General features: G+C 41.3%; 3 protein-coding genes across 4 annotated transcripts; 1 reads left to right on the top strand and 2 right to left on the bottom strand.

Moving 5' to 3' along the window:
* Positions 1 to 108: 108 nt before the first annotated feature.
* On the bottom strand, positions 109 to 9,490 carry cog7 (component of oligomeric golgi complex 7). Of its 2 annotated transcripts, none has more exons than XM_034707702.1 (19): positions 9,373 to 9,490; positions 9,092 to 9,165; positions 8,596 to 8,996; positions 7,549 to 7,697; positions 7,344 to 7,460; positions 7,053 to 7,221; positions 6,855 to 6,937; positions 6,586 to 6,708; positions 6,223 to 6,421; positions 6,004 to 6,131; positions 5,733 to 5,887; positions 5,498 to 5,614; positions 3,140 to 3,205; positions 2,813 to 2,999; positions 2,558 to 2,698; positions 2,302 to 2,385; positions 2,051 to 2,165; positions 1,022 to 1,165; positions 109 to 918 (listed from the first exon to the last, which is right to left on the bottom strand). In XM_034707702.1, the coding sequence occupies exons 3-19, from the start codon at positions 8,759 to 8,761 to the stop codon at positions 752 to 754; spliced, it is 2,310 nt and encodes a 769-aa protein (XP_034563593.1). In that variant the 5' UTR covers positions 8,762 to 8,996; positions 9,092 to 9,165; positions 9,373 to 9,490; the 3' UTR covers positions 109 to 751. The 2 variants fall into 2 exon arrangements, with proteins under 2 accessions (XP_034563593.1, XP_034563591.1); XM_034707700.1 differs by having other exon boundaries at positions 9,401 to 9,451.
* Positions 9,491 to 9,501: 11 nt separating this feature from the next.
* LOC117829910 (myeloid-associated differentiation marker-like protein 2) lies at positions 9,502 to 11,544 on the top strand. Its single transcript, XM_034707703.1, has 2 exons — positions 9,502 to 9,584; positions 10,395 to 11,544. Exons 1-2 carry the CDS (start codon positions 9,557 to 9,559, stop codon positions 11,291 to 11,293), a joined length of 927 nt encoding a protein of 308 aa, XP_034563594.1. The 5' UTR covers positions 9,502 to 9,556; the 3' UTR covers positions 11,294 to 11,544.
* Positions 11,545 to 14,253: 2,709 nt separating this feature from the next.
* mss51 (MSS51 mitochondrial translational activator) lies at positions 14,254 to 17,894 on the bottom strand. The gene is made up of 6 exons (XM_034708306.1): positions 17,763 to 17,894; positions 16,215 to 16,364; positions 15,981 to 16,105; positions 15,277 to 15,840; positions 15,085 to 15,178; positions 14,254 to 14,924 (listed from the first exon to the last, which is right to left on the bottom strand). Exons 1-6 carry the CDS (start codon positions 17,777 to 17,779, stop codon positions 14,726 to 14,728), a joined length of 1,149 nt encoding a protein of 382 aa, XP_034564197.1. The 5' UTR covers positions 17,780 to 17,894; the 3' UTR covers positions 14,254 to 14,725.

The following is a 17,894-nucleotide window of genomic DNA, read 5'->3' as shown; positions in this document are numbered from 1 at the left end:
GAATGGCCTAAGCAAAAAAAAGGACAATTCTCTTAAGAATAATATAAGACTGCATTAGAAAACACTTCTTATGATAGTTATAAACCGTTTAATAAAATCAGAACGGACTCCATTTTTGGTGTTGTCAATTTTTATGTACAGATTCTCAAGATACTGCATTGAAAAATATGGAAATGGAGTCTATCCATATTTGTCTTCAACATCGGAGATGGATAGTGATAACCGTCACTTTTACATTTCAAGTCGACTGCTGAATCAGATATAACCTCATATACATTAATGTTATAGATGAGTTATGTTAGTATGACAAATGACAACAAATATATAGATGTTAAAATTTGAAATGCTCGCAATAGACCCCAGATGCACCTTCTGTTACTTCTTCAAATGCTCTAACAACTAAAACCTGGAGAAAGATTTATGGTTGAGAAACATTGACCTTTTGGCTTGACTTGAAGGCATTATCACAGGTAAGACATCATTTAAAGCAACACTTAGTTCAACAATAATCAGTATAAAAAAAAAGTCTATGCCAACCCTGATTTTTATCTCAATCCCTCAAAGGACTATAATCCCAAAATGCTGAAGCCCCAAACTAAACCTTAAGGAGCTATAACTTGTAAACCCTTCACTTGTTTTACCGCATTCCTCTTTGACGACCCAGGAAACGGGTCAGACCTGCCTGTGAGTCCAGGACGCTGCTCTGAGAGCCTCTATGCCTAGAGTCCATCTTTCTTCTTCTCTGTTGAAGTTAGTAGTCGATAAGTCGAAGGGCAGCGATGGTGGAGGCCAGACGGCGGGGCAGCAGTTTGGCTGTCTGTCTGTAGTCTTCTGGTTTAGCTCGGAGCAGGGTGACGATGTGCTGCAGGGTGCGGGATGGCTGCAGGCCCAGGGCATCCATTACGTTACTCAGGTAGTCTGTGGAGAAAGACAAGGAGAGAACTTAACTGGCTACCACAATTGCCTTAGTCGGTTTTATGTTACCATCAAAATGTATCCAAACATTATTTTTGCTATGTACCGATATCTGTGGCCAGCTGTTTGGTGGAATGAGGGCCAAGTTGGGGAATGAGCAGAATGGCGTCACAGTACGTCTGCATGGTTGCCCGAGCAATGGAGCCCAGCCAGTAGTCTGCTGTGTTGTCCAGTTCCGGAAGGTCATCACCTGAGAGAGAGGGAAGGTGAAGTTTAAAAGTGAGTCACTTTACAACAGCTCTTGGTATAAGCACAGTGATGACAGCTTATGGAACATTTAAATAATACTAAACAACAGATTTCATAGAGACCCAAAACTGCAAACTAAAACTCCAAACCGCTCTGAAATTGACCTTGCGTGCTCTGCCAGTGAAAAAAATGCTGTTCGTGGACACAGGTCCTCAAGTCCTAGAAACTTCTCCAAAGTTGCTTATTCACACATGTCTCTCACAGTGAGGAGTTTCCTCTTTGATAGGAGGGGGTCTTGGTGGGGAGGAGGCTGTAGCAACATTGTGTAATGTATATAAGATATCCAAGATGGCGGGAGAAGCAGAGTCTGCCACTATGTTGACAATTGTCTTTCTTATCTCAATACTACATGTACTGTATGTGGATGTATAAACAGAGCATGCTGGCCATCAGAAGAGTAAGAGCATGACGATCGCATTGTTGCAAACTGGTTGCATGATATACACATCAACACCCTGTCTCACTCGCTTGAAGTGAATTTTCTTTACTTTTACATGCTGCATTTTAACTTTGCCTCATCCAGATTTCTTGTGGAGATTTTACTATGAAGGTAAAATTCCAGTCAAGTTGGGGTAAAAATCTTGGCAATTTTTTCGTTCACCCACGCAGTACAATTTAGGATAATTCATAGGCATTTAGGAATTTAGTTCACGTGTGAATACAGTTGAGACACACAGTTGTATATTGGTTAAAATGAGAAAGGGAAAAGTTTCCAAATTGAATGAATACACAAGATGAATTAGTGGAGAGAAACCAGCCAAAACAGAAAAAAAAAGTTATATGGAGGGTTTGATCGAGAAAAAAATCAGGGTTAATGTGAAAGAACCTTGCTCAGGAGGAAAAGGCAGCTTTCCAGCATGCAGGGCCATCTCTAGAGCCGGGTCCTCCTGAGTCACAAATGGCTCCAAGTGGAGGGGCAGAGACATCAGGTACTGTCCTATCTGAAACACAGACATCCTGTTTCAAATATATCAATATAACAAATGTACCAAAACTGCAATATATTGTGTATTTTTTGTGTGCATGTTAATCATCCTAATCATGAATTAGAATGGATTTGTTCCAAATCTCACGAACGTTTGTGATGTATTCTTGCGGAGACAGGCTGAATGTAGGCAGGTCCTCTGTGTAGTTCTCTCCAAGACCAGGTTCCTCTTGTCTCTGAGCAGAAAAAGAACGCTTGAATCAAACAGTAAGAGCTGAGATTAAAATAGACACAGTGCTGTCTGACACTCAAATGCACATGGACGATCCAGAAGCTCTCTGCCGTGCACTCAAACAGCGTCAAAGAGGATTTCAAATCCAATCACTGGGAAACTTGACACTTAATCACCTCCATCTTGGAGACGAGGACGAGCTGGTGCTTGATCTGCAGGAAGACAGAGTCAAAGGCCAGCTGGTTGGCCTGCTGGTTGAGTCTGGTCAGAGCTGCTCTGGGCTCGGCTAACAGGTTTGAGTTACCTGTGCCCTTCTCCTGTTGTAGAAGGAGAGAGATGCATGAAAACAGCTGCATATTTATTTGAAAGAAAAACACCTCATAACAAGTTTAACAAGCTGTATTCTATTCACAGGATGCTCTGCCTCTTACCTTTAATGAGTAAAGGACCTCCATCAAGCTGTTGTACTCAGCCATGTTCCCCCTCTGAAGGTAGTTGTACTCCTGCCAGGGGTTCTTGGTGGCGCTCTTCCTCTCAGTGGAGCTGGCCTCCTGGATGCCTGTGAGGCTACGTGGGCTGTACGAGTCCGACAAGTACTTTCCTGCCGTGCCTAGAATCCTATGGGAAGGAATGATTACATTCAGTGTACGCAATGAAGTCTTTATAATCTGCTGGTATGTATTGTTCACTGTGTGTTTCAAAGAGATAAATAGTTCAGGACGAAAGGGGAGTTTACACAGCACAAACAATCATCTTACTTGTTTGAGAGCTGCTGCTCAAAAGCTCCACATTGCCTCAGCAATTCTCCACAAGTGGCAATAATCCTGCAGAACACAACAAAACACTGTTAAGTCGAGACTCAGAGTGGATTCTGATGAGTCAGATTTTCTGTTCAACAGGAAGTTCGGACAACTGGTTTGTCATTCTAAGTAGGGTTGACTCTTGTGATGTTTTTTTAACTGGACTTCCTAAAAAAAAAGATCATCAAACACTTGCGACTCATTCAGTATGTGTCTGCTAGAATTGTGACCAGGACTAAAAATACGGCACACATGACCCTGGTTTAAAATCTCTGAACTGACTTCCTGTTCACTAAAAAAAGATATTAAAGTGCTTTTACTCATTCACAAGCCACTCAACGGTACGGGCCCGGAATACAGTTCAGCTATGTTTGAACATTTTTCAACCAAACAGAAACCATAGATCTGTTGACTCAGGTCAGATAGTGCAGTCCAGATTAGTCACTAAACGAGGTAAAGCAGCTTTTAGTAACTATACAACTATGCAGTTTTAATTTGCTCTTATTGCACTGTACAAGTTCAGTAACATTGTATTAGTTAAAACTGTAGTGCAGCAGTTTGTATATGGACTTCGACCTCATCACTCCTTGTATATTTATCTTACATGCATTCATTTGAGGAGTGTGAGATAATATCTTAACTCCTTTTGTCAGAGCCTGCAGGTGGATACTGGGGTGGTGATGGGGCTGAGAGTTTAAGTGCAGCACTGGTGCAGGGCAGTGAGAGACAGAGGCCGGAAGTCTTGCAGTTCAAATAGATTGGGAGGATTCATTTAAGGTGATTGTGAAAATTTGTGACCAATGAGAAATCAGTGCAGCTCAAGTAGCCTGCCTGAATTGCTTGCAGGCATTGCGCCATTTTGTTGATACATCATTTGTTATCTCTTTTGATACCTTTGGCTTCTATGTTACTTTAAAAGTTGTTACATTCTTTTGGATTGGTATGATTTTATATTCTCAGTATTTCATCTGTATTTTAATAGTTACATCTTCTTTTGGATTCAGTACGCTGTTTTTACCTTCCCATGGTTTTATTTTATTTTGTAAAGCACATTGAGGTATGTTTGTGTATGAGCGATGAGCTACATCAATAAACTGGCCCCACCTTGCCTTGTTCCCTTTTCCCTTAACATATCCAGCCAACTACTTTCTCAGTGTTTCAAGGCACATCACTGTTATTTTTCAACTAAGTGTAAACACTTGAAAATTGTATTCAAAGTAAAGGCAGCTGGGTTTTAACTGATGAAGCACCTGCGGAAAGACCTCCGTGAAATGTTTTTAACACATTTTAACTTAAAACTACAGATTGGGGCATGGATTAAGCCTAATGGTTAAATTGTGGGCCCATATAGCAGGCGGTAGTGTTGTAGTACTTGAGACCGGTCTTAGTCTTGAGGCCGCTTATGTCAGGTCTCGGTCTTGTCTCGGAATCAAAAGCATTTTTACTCGGTCTTGTCTCGATCTCGGACTCCGTATTTTATATCAAGACCAGTCGAGACCACCACTGATGCACTCTGTGTCCCTGTCATTACTGTGATAAGAGAAAAAAATTAAACTTAAGGAGTCAAAATAAAGGCAAAAAGACCAAATCAAACCTTGTTTTTTTGCTGTCAATTGTATTCAAAGCAAACTTAAATAAAAAAAAATAAGTCTTTTATTTTGTTAACTCCCATAATGATTTTATCATTGACATATATGGTCTTGGTCTTGGTCTTGTCTCGTTCTTGCCCTGCCTTGGTCTTGGTCTTCACTCGGTCTCGATCCCTAAATGTCTTGGTCTTGTCTTGGTCTAGGTGTACTATGGTCTCGGACATGTCTTATTAATGTGGTCTTGACTACAACACTAGCAGGTGGCCCCGGGTTCAATTCCAGCCTGTTTCATGTCATTTCATTCCCACTCTCTCCCAGTTTCCTGCTCTATCCAATGTCCTCTCTTCTCTCAATTAAGGTGTAAAAGGCCCAAAATATAACTTTAAATAAAACTACTACTGCAGATTATTCAATTTATAAACAATTAGATTACCCACAAAAAAAGCAAAAGGTAGGTCATCTTGCAACCCACCCTGACATTCTGTATTAGCAAAAGCTTGTTAAAGAACACTTTTACCTTTTTCATTAAAGGGTCTGCTTGTTTAGGAGAGTTGCGACCCTTGTTAGAAAACACTAGAGGATGATTTTAGACGTGGTTTGGAGAGTTTGCAGCCTGCCTCTATGGGCAATCCCCCTATAGTTTAACTAAATTTTCAACTTTTAAGGGGAAGCCATAGTTTACCATTATCTGTGTTTAAAAGATGAAATGTAAAAGAGAGTTATTGACCTGACACAGTTCTGGAAGGCTGTCCAGTCCTCTTGGAAAACAGATGAACTTGGTGTTTCCTCTAGTTTACACTTTTTCCTGATCGACTGCAGTGTTGTGGAGAAGTCCGACACATATCTAGAAAGAGCTCAGTGTTAATTCTTGAAATATAAATCATCTCCAACAACATTCACACCAGCTTAATAGAGGGCAAGTTATTCTACTGATCGAAAAAGAGAAAATAAAGGATTTTTACTTCGTGAAGAGAGCTTTGAGGGCTTTGAGGAGACCACACACGGCCAGTCCGTCTGTCAGTTTAACACAGCGGTCCACAGCAGCGCCTGCCAGGCCAAACAACTTCCCAACAGAGTGACTCAACTCTTCCACACAGTCAATGACCTCCCCGTGTTCCTAAAGAGAGCAGAACCCCACAGAGAAGGGCAAAAATAGAGGGTCAAAAAGAACAGGCGTGGCAAGGTTTTAATTAATCTGCTATTACATGTGTGTAAGAGTGTGTGTGTTCTAACCAGAGGTACAGCACTGATCTGTATAAGCAGGTGAGCCTCCTCCAGGTCTCCATACTGTAGCTGATACGGCTTGTAGGGGTCATACAGCGCACAAACCAGCTCAGTCACCTTCAGCAGATTATTGTCACCTTGGGGAGGAAACACATCACACAACATTAGGACCAAACTCCTGGGCGGCTCTAAATGTAGTGTTAACACAGTTCTTGTTCATCGACTGACCTAGGTGTGGCAGCATGGCAGCCTCTAGACTGTGTCCAAACGTAGATGCGGTGTTATGAAGCTCGAGCAGGGTGTCCAGGCGCTGCTCCTGGGCTGCCCGCTCCACGGCCGCACTCAGGCACACAGGGATGGAGGGGACCATGGCGCCGAGAGTTTGGATCAGCAGAACTGTCACCACCTCGTGCGGATTCTTAAAGACCTGTTCAATGTCAGAAAACAAAGATTAAGGTTTAATAAAGGAACTACTTTTTTTGACCGACAACTTCTCAGACATAGTGTTAGAATAGCTTGAACTTGCCACTGAAGACCAGGTTTTCATGATATTTGTACAGTAGCATGTGTAGTGTGTTGGGAGGGTCTCACCTGGCTGCTCCATTGCAGTTGGGCATGCCATGATGAGAGCAGGGTATCGTAGAATTCAGATAGCTGCTGGTTTAAACTGAGCTCGCTCTGAGAGAGATCCTGCCACATGCTCACCAACTGACCCTGAAGATGCACAAAACAGACATTCAGTCATTAATTAACCCAAGAATCACTACACCTCACATGTAACGATATTGGGACAATATGATTCTTTAATGGTTCATCTATTAAATACTTATTACAGTCAGGTCAAGGCTTGTAGCACTTACCTTATGACATTTGTAGTAGTAGGCGAGGAGTTGTGGCATTCTATCTATCTCTGTGAAGACTTTAACAAACAGCTTGGCTTGGTCTGGAGAGAAAAAAAACATGTGACCAGAGGATAATATGTGAACCCTAGGAGTGAAACACAGTAAATAAAGAACTGATGTTTGAGAGGTGAAAGCTTGAGCTTCACAGCTTGATACCTATAGACATGGAATTAAAGGTGGCCACTATTTGTGGGCTGGCCAGAGCCTCCAGTCTGTTTTTCAGAGCCTCTAGGTGGACACACTTTTCAGAGTAGTCAGGTGTGTCCACCAGCATGGCCAGGCTGTTCTGCATGCTGGTCAGCTTGGAGGAAATGACAGCAAGGTCCTGGAGAAAAACAAGAACATATTCAGGGTTGATGTGAAAATACCCAGTTTACATCAGCTGCCTTGAGGAAGTGAGAGTGAAAGCTTGAGCCAATTCCTGTGGCAATATATTTTCCTCCCTACCTGTGTTTTGAAGGTCTCCTCAATGTCTGCACTCAGTGTTGTCCATTTGTCCGCCTCCTGCAGAGCATCAGCAGCCACCTGCATGCGGCCCTTCACCTTATCAATCTCCACCAGGACCTGAGGAAAGTCGTATAAAAGTCATACCAATCTCTTAGCATTACATTAAAGTATGCATATGCTATGTACGTAGTGATAACATATAAACCTGCATAGACTGCACTGTGTCTTGCTCAAACTTCTTGATGTCCTCTTTCGACAGAACCATCTGATCCTTGAGGAAGGACGCCTCCTGTTTTAGAGCCTCCACATCTCGCAGCACTCTGGGCATGTTTTGGAGGGCCTGATTACTTGTCTCTGTACACAAAAAAAAAGCATTTGTAAGTAAACCAACAACATGACATAAGAAGTATGAGGTTTGTAACATCATATTTCAGATAATTACCAGTAGTGATTATTACACAGTTGTATTTGGTATGGCTTTTGAAATATTTTGCTGACATCAACTTTGAAAAAATGATTCTGTTCCAGAATTTGTTCCAGAAATCTTCAAGCAATTTGCATACTATCAAATTCAGTTTTTATTGACATTAAGCACAGCTTCCCAACAATATTGGAACTGGGGTTGTAGTTGCTCTCAAATTGTTTCTATTATTCAAGGGTACCGTCACTGAGTGGACAGAGATTTACAGTTTTTCTCAGTCGCTTTGGAACAGAAATATGACTGACATATTCTGACAACATGTTCAAACATTCTGCATGTGAAGACTTATACGATGAACTAATGCCTAAATGTTGTGGAGGGTGAGACTATTCAACAGAGACCCATTATAATACATTTTGTTCAACATGACATAAGCAATTGATAATGTAGGAATCAGCAGAGAATTGTACATAATCATTCGCATGGATGTACCAAAGCATTTGCAACTTGACTGCAACTTTTTTGATGTGCACAAGTGACGCAATGATGTGAAGATTGAACAAGTAGTTTTGAGAATTTCAATTCTGATCTGAGAAATGTACCAAAGCGACTGAAAGAAACTGTAAATCACATATTGCTGTAAATAGCACACACTAAAGTCAAGAGGTATGGATTATAACAGAACTGTTTTATGGAGCTGTGTAAGATTTGGCTAGGTTGGCATCGTGAACTTGAATGACAGCAAGAGTAAACAGTCTTTGGCAGCAGAAAGTAGCACAACCACTCACTGTTCACTTGGTGCGAGTGCCCTAACTCAGTTTATCTACCCACCCTCAATGGCATTATTGACTTCCTGGATGAACAGCTGTAGCTTCATCACCAGAGTCGCTGCGTGTGTGTCCGCCTTCCCCGGCGCGTCCTTCTGCACCACCTTAAAGGCTCCATTCACCCAGTCCTTCACGTCAAAGTCATCGTCCAGGAACTTAGAGAAATCCATCTGGCCTCTCTGCTCCTGTACAGGAGCGAAACGCTTAGTCTCACTCAGTCAAACTCCTCTTCTGAAGAGCTATCTGTGTCATCGAGCCATTGCTAACGCTAGCTAGTTTTTCCCAAACAACGGCTTCGACACGAATATAAAATAAATGGCCCAAGAAAATGAAATTATCATTACGACCAAATATAGCTCCAACAAGGCGACAGCTTCCTCCAGAGTTAATATGAAATGTCTCCGACTGTAAAGGAGAAAAGTAAAGACATATTTGTAATGTGATGCTGGCAGTCACTACTGATACTTGACAACAACTTCCTCTTTGTGCTTTCTATTTACCTTCCCCGGAAACAAGCGCCAGCAGAACAAACTGCCCGCAGCCTGAATGGAATAGTTTCGACTGGAAGAATATTCTGCAATAAAAAGTGTATATTAAATTAATGTTTATCAAATTCGGACAAAAAGAAAGGGGAAACATAAAGCAGTGTCAAGAACACTATACGTGTGAACACGTAGGAGTTTGGGTCTCCTTGCCCCTCGGGCAGTCCTTCTTTAAAAAACTGTTGATCTACCTCAAACCTAATAACTACTAAACTTTTTATCAAGATAATTTGGGCTACCTGTGAGGAAACACTGTAGAGTTCATACCTATGGTTCATACCATAAGGCATGGTATGTGTAGGCCTCAACCATAGACTGTAAATAAAAGGTCTCAACCAGAATACTCTCTGCTGCCCTCTTGTGGCAAACAGAAACAATCCAAAACGCAGTAAAGCTGAACAGTTTGTCCCTGGTTTATCTATTATGACGGATCTCGTGTACTTGTGTGAAGGTACGTGTAAGTGTAGATGAAGGTGTAGGTGTACGTTGAGGTGAATCTATAGGTGTAGGTTTAGCTTGGTGTACGTGTGGTAGGTATGTTACATTTACAAGTAGTGCATGTGTGGGAACCCTGGATGTTGGTATAAAGGTGCATTTCGTCCAAGAGTTCCGGGGTCTTTTAGGCCCCAGAACTACTTTCCCTGGAACTAAAAGGTTCCTGTGCCCCCATTGTTGTCTGCGTTTCGACTGCGGGCTGACAATGATGTTAGGAGAAAAAAAATTTAATTAAATAATATTTTGAAATCTTAATAAAAAAACTAAACTAGTATGCATTCCAAGGAACTCCCTCTGTGATTCAACAACTGTGTAAACTCCACAAACACCGTAATGTTCAACCGAAAGTCCCAGGACCTTTGAAAAGTACTACCCCCCACTGATCTTCTTCATCTTTTTTGCTAATGCGACACCTCCAGATCTCAGGAGCAGCAGAGGAAATCATTTTAGTTATACAGTTCAAATAACAGAGACCTATTGATGTAACTTAGCTGTGAAAAAGAAAGCTAAAACCAAGAATGATAATGTCTTAACTCAGTGATGCATTGCAAGTACAGCATTTTGGTTGTTCCATATCTGCTGCTGCAGAGTTTTATCACCACACACGGCTGATGCTATGAATGATATGCAAAACAGAAAGACTGCATGAAAAGTGGAGTACAAGTGCATACGAGCAACTCAACCCACATCAAACACTCATCCAGCAGTTTCTAGCAGCCATCTGGAGGGAAATACTAACTTTTTCAACTGCTGACTTTATTTCAAGAGATGGGGGTTATTGATGATGTGAAGGACACCTTATCAAGGGCGGTGTTCACCCCTTCCACCCTGCTGTCCGGCCGAGGTGGGCTGCACATGTGTCAGATCCTCCTGTGTCTGGTCACCTTCATCCTGGGTCTCTTCCGAGGAGGGAGCAGCCACACCTACTGGAACTATGCCATGTTTGCCTGGGCCTTCTGCCCCATCATGACCCTCATCATCACTATCATCGAGATGTTCAAGCTGGATATCATCCTCAATATGTTTTGCATGGACTGGGCTGACTTCACCACAGGGATGGCAATGTCTTCTTCTCTCATGACTGTCTCTGTTGCCATTTTCTACGCCAACTTCTACGCCTGCCTCAAATGCCTGTACGGCCTGATAGTGAGCGTGTTTGCAATTGTGTGTGGCATTTTGTATGTCCTAGAAGTGGTGAAAGACAAATTCTTGGACAAGAAGAAGGGGAGCTACCTGGCTGCTCTGCCTGGGTTCTGTAAGGTTCTGGAGGCCTTTGTGAGCTGCATGATTTTCATTTCACTGTCAGGTTACAGAGACCAAACTGTTCTGATATTGTGTGTGATAGCATATGCCATTCCTTTCCCTATCCTGCCTTTAATCATCGCCACCAACATCCTCAAGAAGCTGAAGAACTGTTTGCCCTTTAACCTTGACAGATTTGTCTTCATATTTCTGGTGATTTCTGTCATACTATATATATTTGCAGCCATTATGTATCCCATTTTTATGTTCAAGAACAATCCTCGCCCCCATGACTGCCCACCCAGCTTCTGTATCTGGGCCATTCAGTTCATGGTCGCTTTTTTCACCTATGTCAATCTCATCCTTTTCACACTGGATCTCATTTTCACCCTGCTCGGCATCTGTGGATTTAAGCGCACATAAATGTAATTGCGTCTTTTTTGTAATGATTTTTTCATTGTACTGCACCTTTAGATAACTGCTTGTACTTTAGGTCAGATTACACCTTACAGATTATTATTATTATTTATTTACATTTCGTATTTCCTCACCTGGAACTGAGAAAAATATTTACCAGCAACTAGGATTCCTACTTACCAGCCTGAACACAGAACACAACAAGTGGTCAAATTGGAGCACTTTTTTCTGTAATAAAAGCAATAAAGATTTCAGCTTTACAAGGGTATTTATTATTAGTCAGTTCTGATATATTCCAATTTGCAAATCTGGTTTGAAATATATTGAGAATGGCTTTGGATTTAGCCTAATAGTTAGAGTAAGTTGCGCACCCATATTGCAAGTGGCTGGGGTTCAATGCCAGCCTGCGGCCTGCTGCCCTTATGTCACTCCCCCAACCTCTCCCTGTTTCTTGCTCTATCCTCTGTCCTCTCCTCTAAAATAAAGGTGTAAAAGCCCCAAAAACATAACTTATAAGACAGCAAATTATCCATAAATAATCCCTGGTATTTATCAGAAGATACAGACTCAATGGAGTCACCTTGAGACATAATAATAAATGGCAGGTTCAGTGGCTTTGTCTTGGAGTTACATCATGGGTTTTGTTTATCAGGATTTAAGTTAATTTTCAGCGCAAGAATTCTATAGTATTAAAAGCATCATGTAAGTAACAAAGAGCCTGAAACTGTGACGTGTATAAATGACACCTTAATTTGGAACGTTATAACCTGAAGCGGCTAAGATTGAAAGGTGCCATAGAGGCTAAGTGAGCTTGTGTTTGTGATGTCTCTTGCCATAAATCAAAATCAAGATCCAAGGAAAGTTTTTCTATTTATTAACAAAACACTCAAAGTAATTCAATACCAAAAAGATCTAAATAAAAGATAATAATGACCATGACGGTGGCGGTCAACAAAAAAATATTCAACCACACTCACCCTCTTTGATGGCCTCCCGCCAACCAACTGAACAGTTAGATAAAGGTAAACCACACCCATGAACCCAAAACCGGAAATGAAGTAAACCATAAAATGAAATAACCATTATCAACAAATAAGACATGAAAATCAACATTATGGCCCCTACATAACCAATAATGTGGAATTGTAAATAAAAGCGGCCCCAAGAAAGAACCTTGGGGCACACCATTTATCATTTCAAGCCTTTATTTCAGTGCAACATAAAATTGGAAGTTTCAGAGTATCAAAGATTGAGATGAAAATAACATGCTGGTGAGCAGAAAAGAGGAAGAAGCAGTTTTGTTACGTGTACAAAAGTTGCAAAGGTAGTGCACAAATCACATGATATAAACATCTCAAGTGCTTGCAGGAAAAAGTCATTGAAAAATTAGGGTGGAAAAAAAGGCTATTGCTGTTTGCATATGCAGCCCACACAGATCAAGTTTTGTGTTTGTATGAATAAGGCTAACCAGATGCAATGTGTGTTTGTTAGAGAGTGTGTGTGTCTATGTGTAAAAGAGGGGGGAAAAGGAGCAATACATGTCTCGTTCTACATTGGAGCAGATAAAAAATATTTGCCATTCAGTTTTGAGTTTGAAAATGAATTAACATGTAAAATTTAAAAAGTAACATTTGTCATTTGAAGCTCTTAAAACTCTAAGGTCAGGAAAGCCTCCCTCCATCTCAGATATTTACACTGCTCCGTCTGGGAGTCCATTCATGATACAGGTCATTTGAATAAGAGCTGTGTAAACATGCCCGGTCATAAAGGAGGAGGCTTTATTAATTTATGGTTAAAGGAATTAACAGTTACTCTATCAGAAGCACCAAGTGCAGTCCACCTGGCAGAGAACAGGTATGAATGCAGAGACTTTTATGTCCTAATATTTGTTTGAAAGTCCTGGGATTTCTATTTTGGACATCATGTGTGGCCCATTCAAAGGCTTCCAGGGCATTCTGCGCCTTCTGGAAATCATCTTCAGCGCTCTATCGTTCATCATCGTCCTCTTCAGAGGCAGGATGGTGAGTCCCTGGGGCGTCTGGTGTGAGTTTGTCTGGGTTTTCTGCCTCATCGTTCCCCTGGTCCTAACTGTGGTGGAATCCAGGATGTGGCACATCCTGCTGGCCGCCTTCCTCCCAAACTGGGCCGACCTGACCTGCGGGCTGACCTCCCTGTGTGCTGTGATGATCATCTCAGCCACGGTGATCTTTGCAGCTGTCTTCGTGTGCCTCTCCTGCATTGTCAGCATCCTGTGTTTCATCCTCTCCATGGTTGCAACTGTTGTCTTCCTGATTGATGCTGTGATGCAGAAAAAGAAGTTTCCAGCTGGGTATTTATCCAATCTGAGAGGAGGACTCCGAACAACAGAGGCATTTGTAGCTTGTATTATTCTCACTGCTGCCGCTGATCACTTTGTAACTGCTGAATGGTTTTATCGTCCTGTTGGGATGATCTGCAGCATGATTGTGTTTGCAGTTTGCCTCCTGGTCACTGTTGTCATCATAGTTCTTAACCTTCTCAAGCTGCTGCAGTGTCTCCTGTCATTTGGGCTCAACATACTGGAACTTGTTTTTAACATTGTTGCTGTGTTGTTATATCTGCTTGCTGTCATTCTTTGGGCCACCTTTGGGTACAGACGCTCGGGGTACAATCTTTACACCTGTATCAAGTGTTCATTTACAGATGTAAACACTGTTACCATTGGAGCCCTTGTCAATCTTGTTTTTTACATAGCGGACCTGGTTTTAGCCTTTAAATCTCGCTAGAGTTTTACTAAGATATAGAAATGAAAACATGGATTGGATTGTGTAATATCTTGCAGTTTCTGCAGATGTACCATTTTCGTGAGAAAAATATTTTGGTTTATTTAAGAGAAAAATTAAATAATACATATCAAAGTTGTCTCATGTGTCACATTACTTAACAAACTTAACTTTAAGGAGTTTTGAATACAAAGTTGTGTAAATGTAAAACCATTTTTGGTACATTTGTTGTCAAATCAAAACAGCTGAAATGTTAAATTATTTTGAAATACAAGTTTTTAAAATAAAAAGAGACAAAGATGTGTGTGAGCAAAGGGGGCAATTTATCTGTGTATTTGACTAACATTTTTATTGAAGACTTATAATTGGAAGACAGTTGAATATTTCTGTAAAGTTTTATAGCCTCTGTACTATCACTATAATAGTTCATAGAAAGTATATTCAAATGTCACACTCTGGCAGTTACACACCAAGAAGATGAGATAGTGAAGGCAAATGTCAAAGCAAACACTCGTAGCAGCTAGCAGAATAAAACAATAGTAACATTCAATGATAGCACAAATATGTAAACACGCACTATTTAAATTTTTTAAAGGATTTTACAGGTGAAAAATCAGGCACATAAAACAATACTTCATAGTCCAAAGTCCCAGATGTCTCTCAGCACTCAGCTCCCTCAGGCCTCCTCTGGCTCCTCAAACTCCACGGTCTCCAGCAGACCCTGAAAACAGAAGTAGTGGGAGTTGCTAAAGAGGAGAGGCTTGTTCAGACTCTCTACTTCTGGTTTCAGCGAGGCAAAAGGGTTGGCTCCACTTCCCTTTAAGTCCATCTCCAACTCCAGCAGGATCTGCAGGGAGTACGTCATCTCTGTCTCACTGTAAAGGATGATAACAGGCATCAGCACTTGTTACACTTATCATATCTTAGATATAAAGTACCAAAGCATCACCATACAAAGGAAGTGGATGTACTCAAGACACTTTCACACAGTCTTTCTGTTTTAAGTCTTCCACTATGTTTGTGATTACTCTTTACCTTAAAGCAGTAAACATGGAGGGGATCTCGTAATCCCTGAGCAGCAGAAGTGTTGGAAGCCACCCCTGGTCCAATCCCTGACTGGCATCAAATCCTTTGCACAAAAAATGTAAAGGAAAACAAAAGGAAATTAGTTCAATATGAAGCACACAGCACTGAAATTTAGATTTCAGACTAAGAATAAAATCCCACCAGGATGAAATCCAACCACCAGGTCCGGCTTGGCTGCCTCCTCTTTCTCCACCAGCTCCTCCCAGAACTCATGATAGAGGCCCTTGTAGGCGCTGATGTAGACTCTCTGCTTGGGGCCAAACGCCCTGAGAGGTGGCCTCATGATGGGACCGTCCACTACCTCTGGTCCCACCATGACGATCTCAATACCTTGATGTTCAGGGAACATTTTGTTGAGCTCATCATAGTCTGTGAGTCTGGCTGCTAAAGTTTCACTCTGACCTGCTCCCACCAGGTGGACGGTGAGAGGTTTGGAGAAAGGGTTCAGGCCGAAAATCCTCATCCCCCAGGCTATGGTGAGCGGTCTGGAGAAGAAATCACTGCAGACTCTCCATAGAGACGGCTTCAGGTCCTTGTTGTCCGGCTGAGGTCTGCCAGCATTAATCCACAATTCTTTCATGTTTGCTCCATTTAAAACAGGAGTGAGATGAGGGGTGAGATCTCCCTGCATTGCGAGCCAATCATCCCAACCTTTGACCTCTGACTGAGGCTTTGGCCACTTTTCTGTGGCAAATGGAAGGTCTCCTGTTAACAGAAGACAGAATAGACCAATAGGTAATTCAAAGTAGAGCTAGAGATAGGTCATAACTTTTGGTAATCATCCTTTATTATATTGTTGCTCCTTAATTTTTCATATTTCAAACACAACCTGTCTTTACATTTACCTTTGATCAAAAGCCATTCCACCACTCTGTCAATGGCAGCCAGATGCAGCTGTGAACAGAACTGCTTGTGTTTGGACCAGTCCCCTTTTTGACAGTCTCTACAGCAGTAATAAACATGTAGACATCTGTGCAAAGGTGGGGCAAAAATGAGAGATCACAGATCGCAAAATGATTTGACTTTGAAGGAATAAAGGAATACCTTCAAAAAACAGATATCACCAGAGATTTTGTTACCTGGCACAACGCTTCAAGCTCTGTGGGTTTGACAGCTGTTTTGGCCATTTTTGGCAACATGCGCAATACTTAAAAGAATCCTCCATCTTCTCAAACATCTCTTTTTGAGAGCGGAAGGCCATGGGTTTACCCTTGGTTTCTACAGCAGATCTGCAGAGACAAATTAAACAACTTTAGCATATTAGAATAGACATGCTGTCATTATTGACCAGTTACTCATTATGTAATTGAAAAAAACACAATTTAACATAATACAGTTACAGTGGTGGACAAAGTACACAGCTTCATTACTTAAGTCAAAGTATAGATCCTCCTGTTCATTATTACTGCAATAAAAGTGAAAGTTGTGCTGTCAAATTATTACTTGAGTTAAAGTACTGAAGTACCTGATTTTAAAAATACTTAAGTATTCAAAGTTTTTTAAAAATCTCAAAACGTTTTATTTTCACAAAGCATGAGTGCAGTCAAGAATACATAGGAGTACATTCTGTTACATTATGTTTATTTAGAAACCATTACTTGAAATCTCTAAAAACTATGATGGAATAAAAACAGCAACTATGTTACTCCAAGCACAGACAACTTAGTTTGAAATGTTCATCTGGAATTAAACAAATGTTCAACACGCTTTCTCAGGTTGGACTGTGAATTTTTGGGTGTACAAGCAGAGTGGGGAAACAGGGAGAACATTTCAAATGATACGTATCATTCTTCATTTCAAAAACCTCTAACAGGGGCTGAAGATATGACCATGGGTGCTCAGGTGGAGAATTATAGCCATCATTACCACCTCTAAATGAACTGCCTGATCTGAGTGAAATTTGCTCTGTGTTTGCTCCATGTTCAAACGTGGAGACACAAGATATACAGGTATGACTAAACCACTGAGACAAACAGAACTACACAAACACATTTTTCTGTCTTAGGGATCAGATTTCAGAAAAGAGAAGGAAATTCATGAGCTGACTTCAAAAGTAGTGAGTAACTAGACTAGAGCATTGATAGAAATGTAGTGGAGTAAAAGTAATAAGTTTCCTCAAAAAATAATACTCAAGTAAATTACAGATACTCAAAACATGTACTTAAGTACAGTACTCAAGTAAATTTACTTTGTTACTGTCCACCACTCTAACTAAGTCATGGTTTATTTTCAAGAAAGAGCTCGGCCAAAAGGAGGCAGAGACCTATTCTTAGACAGTGCCATCTGTTACAGTGTGAGGGGGTGTGGAAGGGTTGAACCAGGAGATTCTTAATGAGTGTAAAATGTTGTAGAAAACCTGTCTGAAGCTTAGTGACAACCCAGACAGAAGAGCCCAGGAAACAGCAGGGACCTGAAGTATGAAACACGCTGTGTCGGCATACTAGCATCTGAAAATGCCATTCAGATATCGAGCTGTCATTAATAACGAGCACGAGGCACCTCTGTCCCTGCGCGTGGCGACATGTGGAGTGATGTTGACGTTAGGTAACTTCAGACATGCGCTTCAAAATAAATCAAAATGAAAGTTTAAGGTAAAATTTATATTAATTTGGCCAAAACTGTCTTACCTGTCAGTGTCTGCCATTTTTAAATCTCACTCGCTGGTTCAGTGTGTCTGGCTGCTCGTGCGGTTTGTCATCTGAGCAGTCTGCGAGGGGGCTGCCGGTGCTGGATATAGCACCTGTGCCTTTCCTTCTAGA

The sequence above is a fragment of the Notolabrus celidotus genome, chromosome 18, assembly GCF_009762535.1.
Source record: "Notolabrus celidotus isolate fNotCel1 chromosome 18, fNotCel1.pri, whole genome shotgun sequence".
In the NCBI taxonomy this organism is placed as follows: Eukaryota; Metazoa; Chordata; class Actinopteri; order Labriformes; family Labridae; genus Notolabrus; species Notolabrus celidotus.
Note: the sequence above shows the minus strand (reverse complement) of the source record. Positions and strands in the feature narration are given on the sequence as shown.

Bases quoted from the DNA above. Each gene is read 5' to 3' on its own strand.
- cog7 (XM_034707702.1), bottom strand. From the start codon at position 8,761: ATGGATTTCTCTAAGTTCCTGGACGATGACTTTGACGTGAAGGACTGG. The intron at 7,222-7,343 runs GTAGGGAGGAAA...GTTTTTCTCCAG, and splicing joins AGGAGACCTTCAAAACACAG to GACCTTGCTGTCATTTCCTC. The intron at 2,699-2,812 runs GTAAGAGGCAGA...CTTCTACAACAG, and splicing joins AGGTCCTTTACTCATTAAAG to GAGAAGGGCACAGGTAACTC.
- LOC117829910 (XM_034707703.1), top strand. From the start codon at position 9,557: ATGACGGATCTCGTGTACTTGTGTGAAG. The intron at 9,585-10,394 runs GTACGTGTAAGT...CTTTATTTCAAG, and splicing joins TCTCGTGTACTTGTGTGAAG to AGATGGGGGTTATTGATGAT.
- mss51 (XM_034708306.1), bottom strand. The intron at 15,179-15,276 runs GTGGGATTTTAT...TTTTGTGCAAAG, and splicing joins GGTGGTTGGATTTCATCCTG to GATTTGATGCCAGTCAGGGA. The intron at 14,925-15,084 runs GTAAAGAGTAAT...CATCCTTTACAG, and splicing joins TCCATGTTTACTGCTTTAAG to TGAGACAGAGATGACGTACT.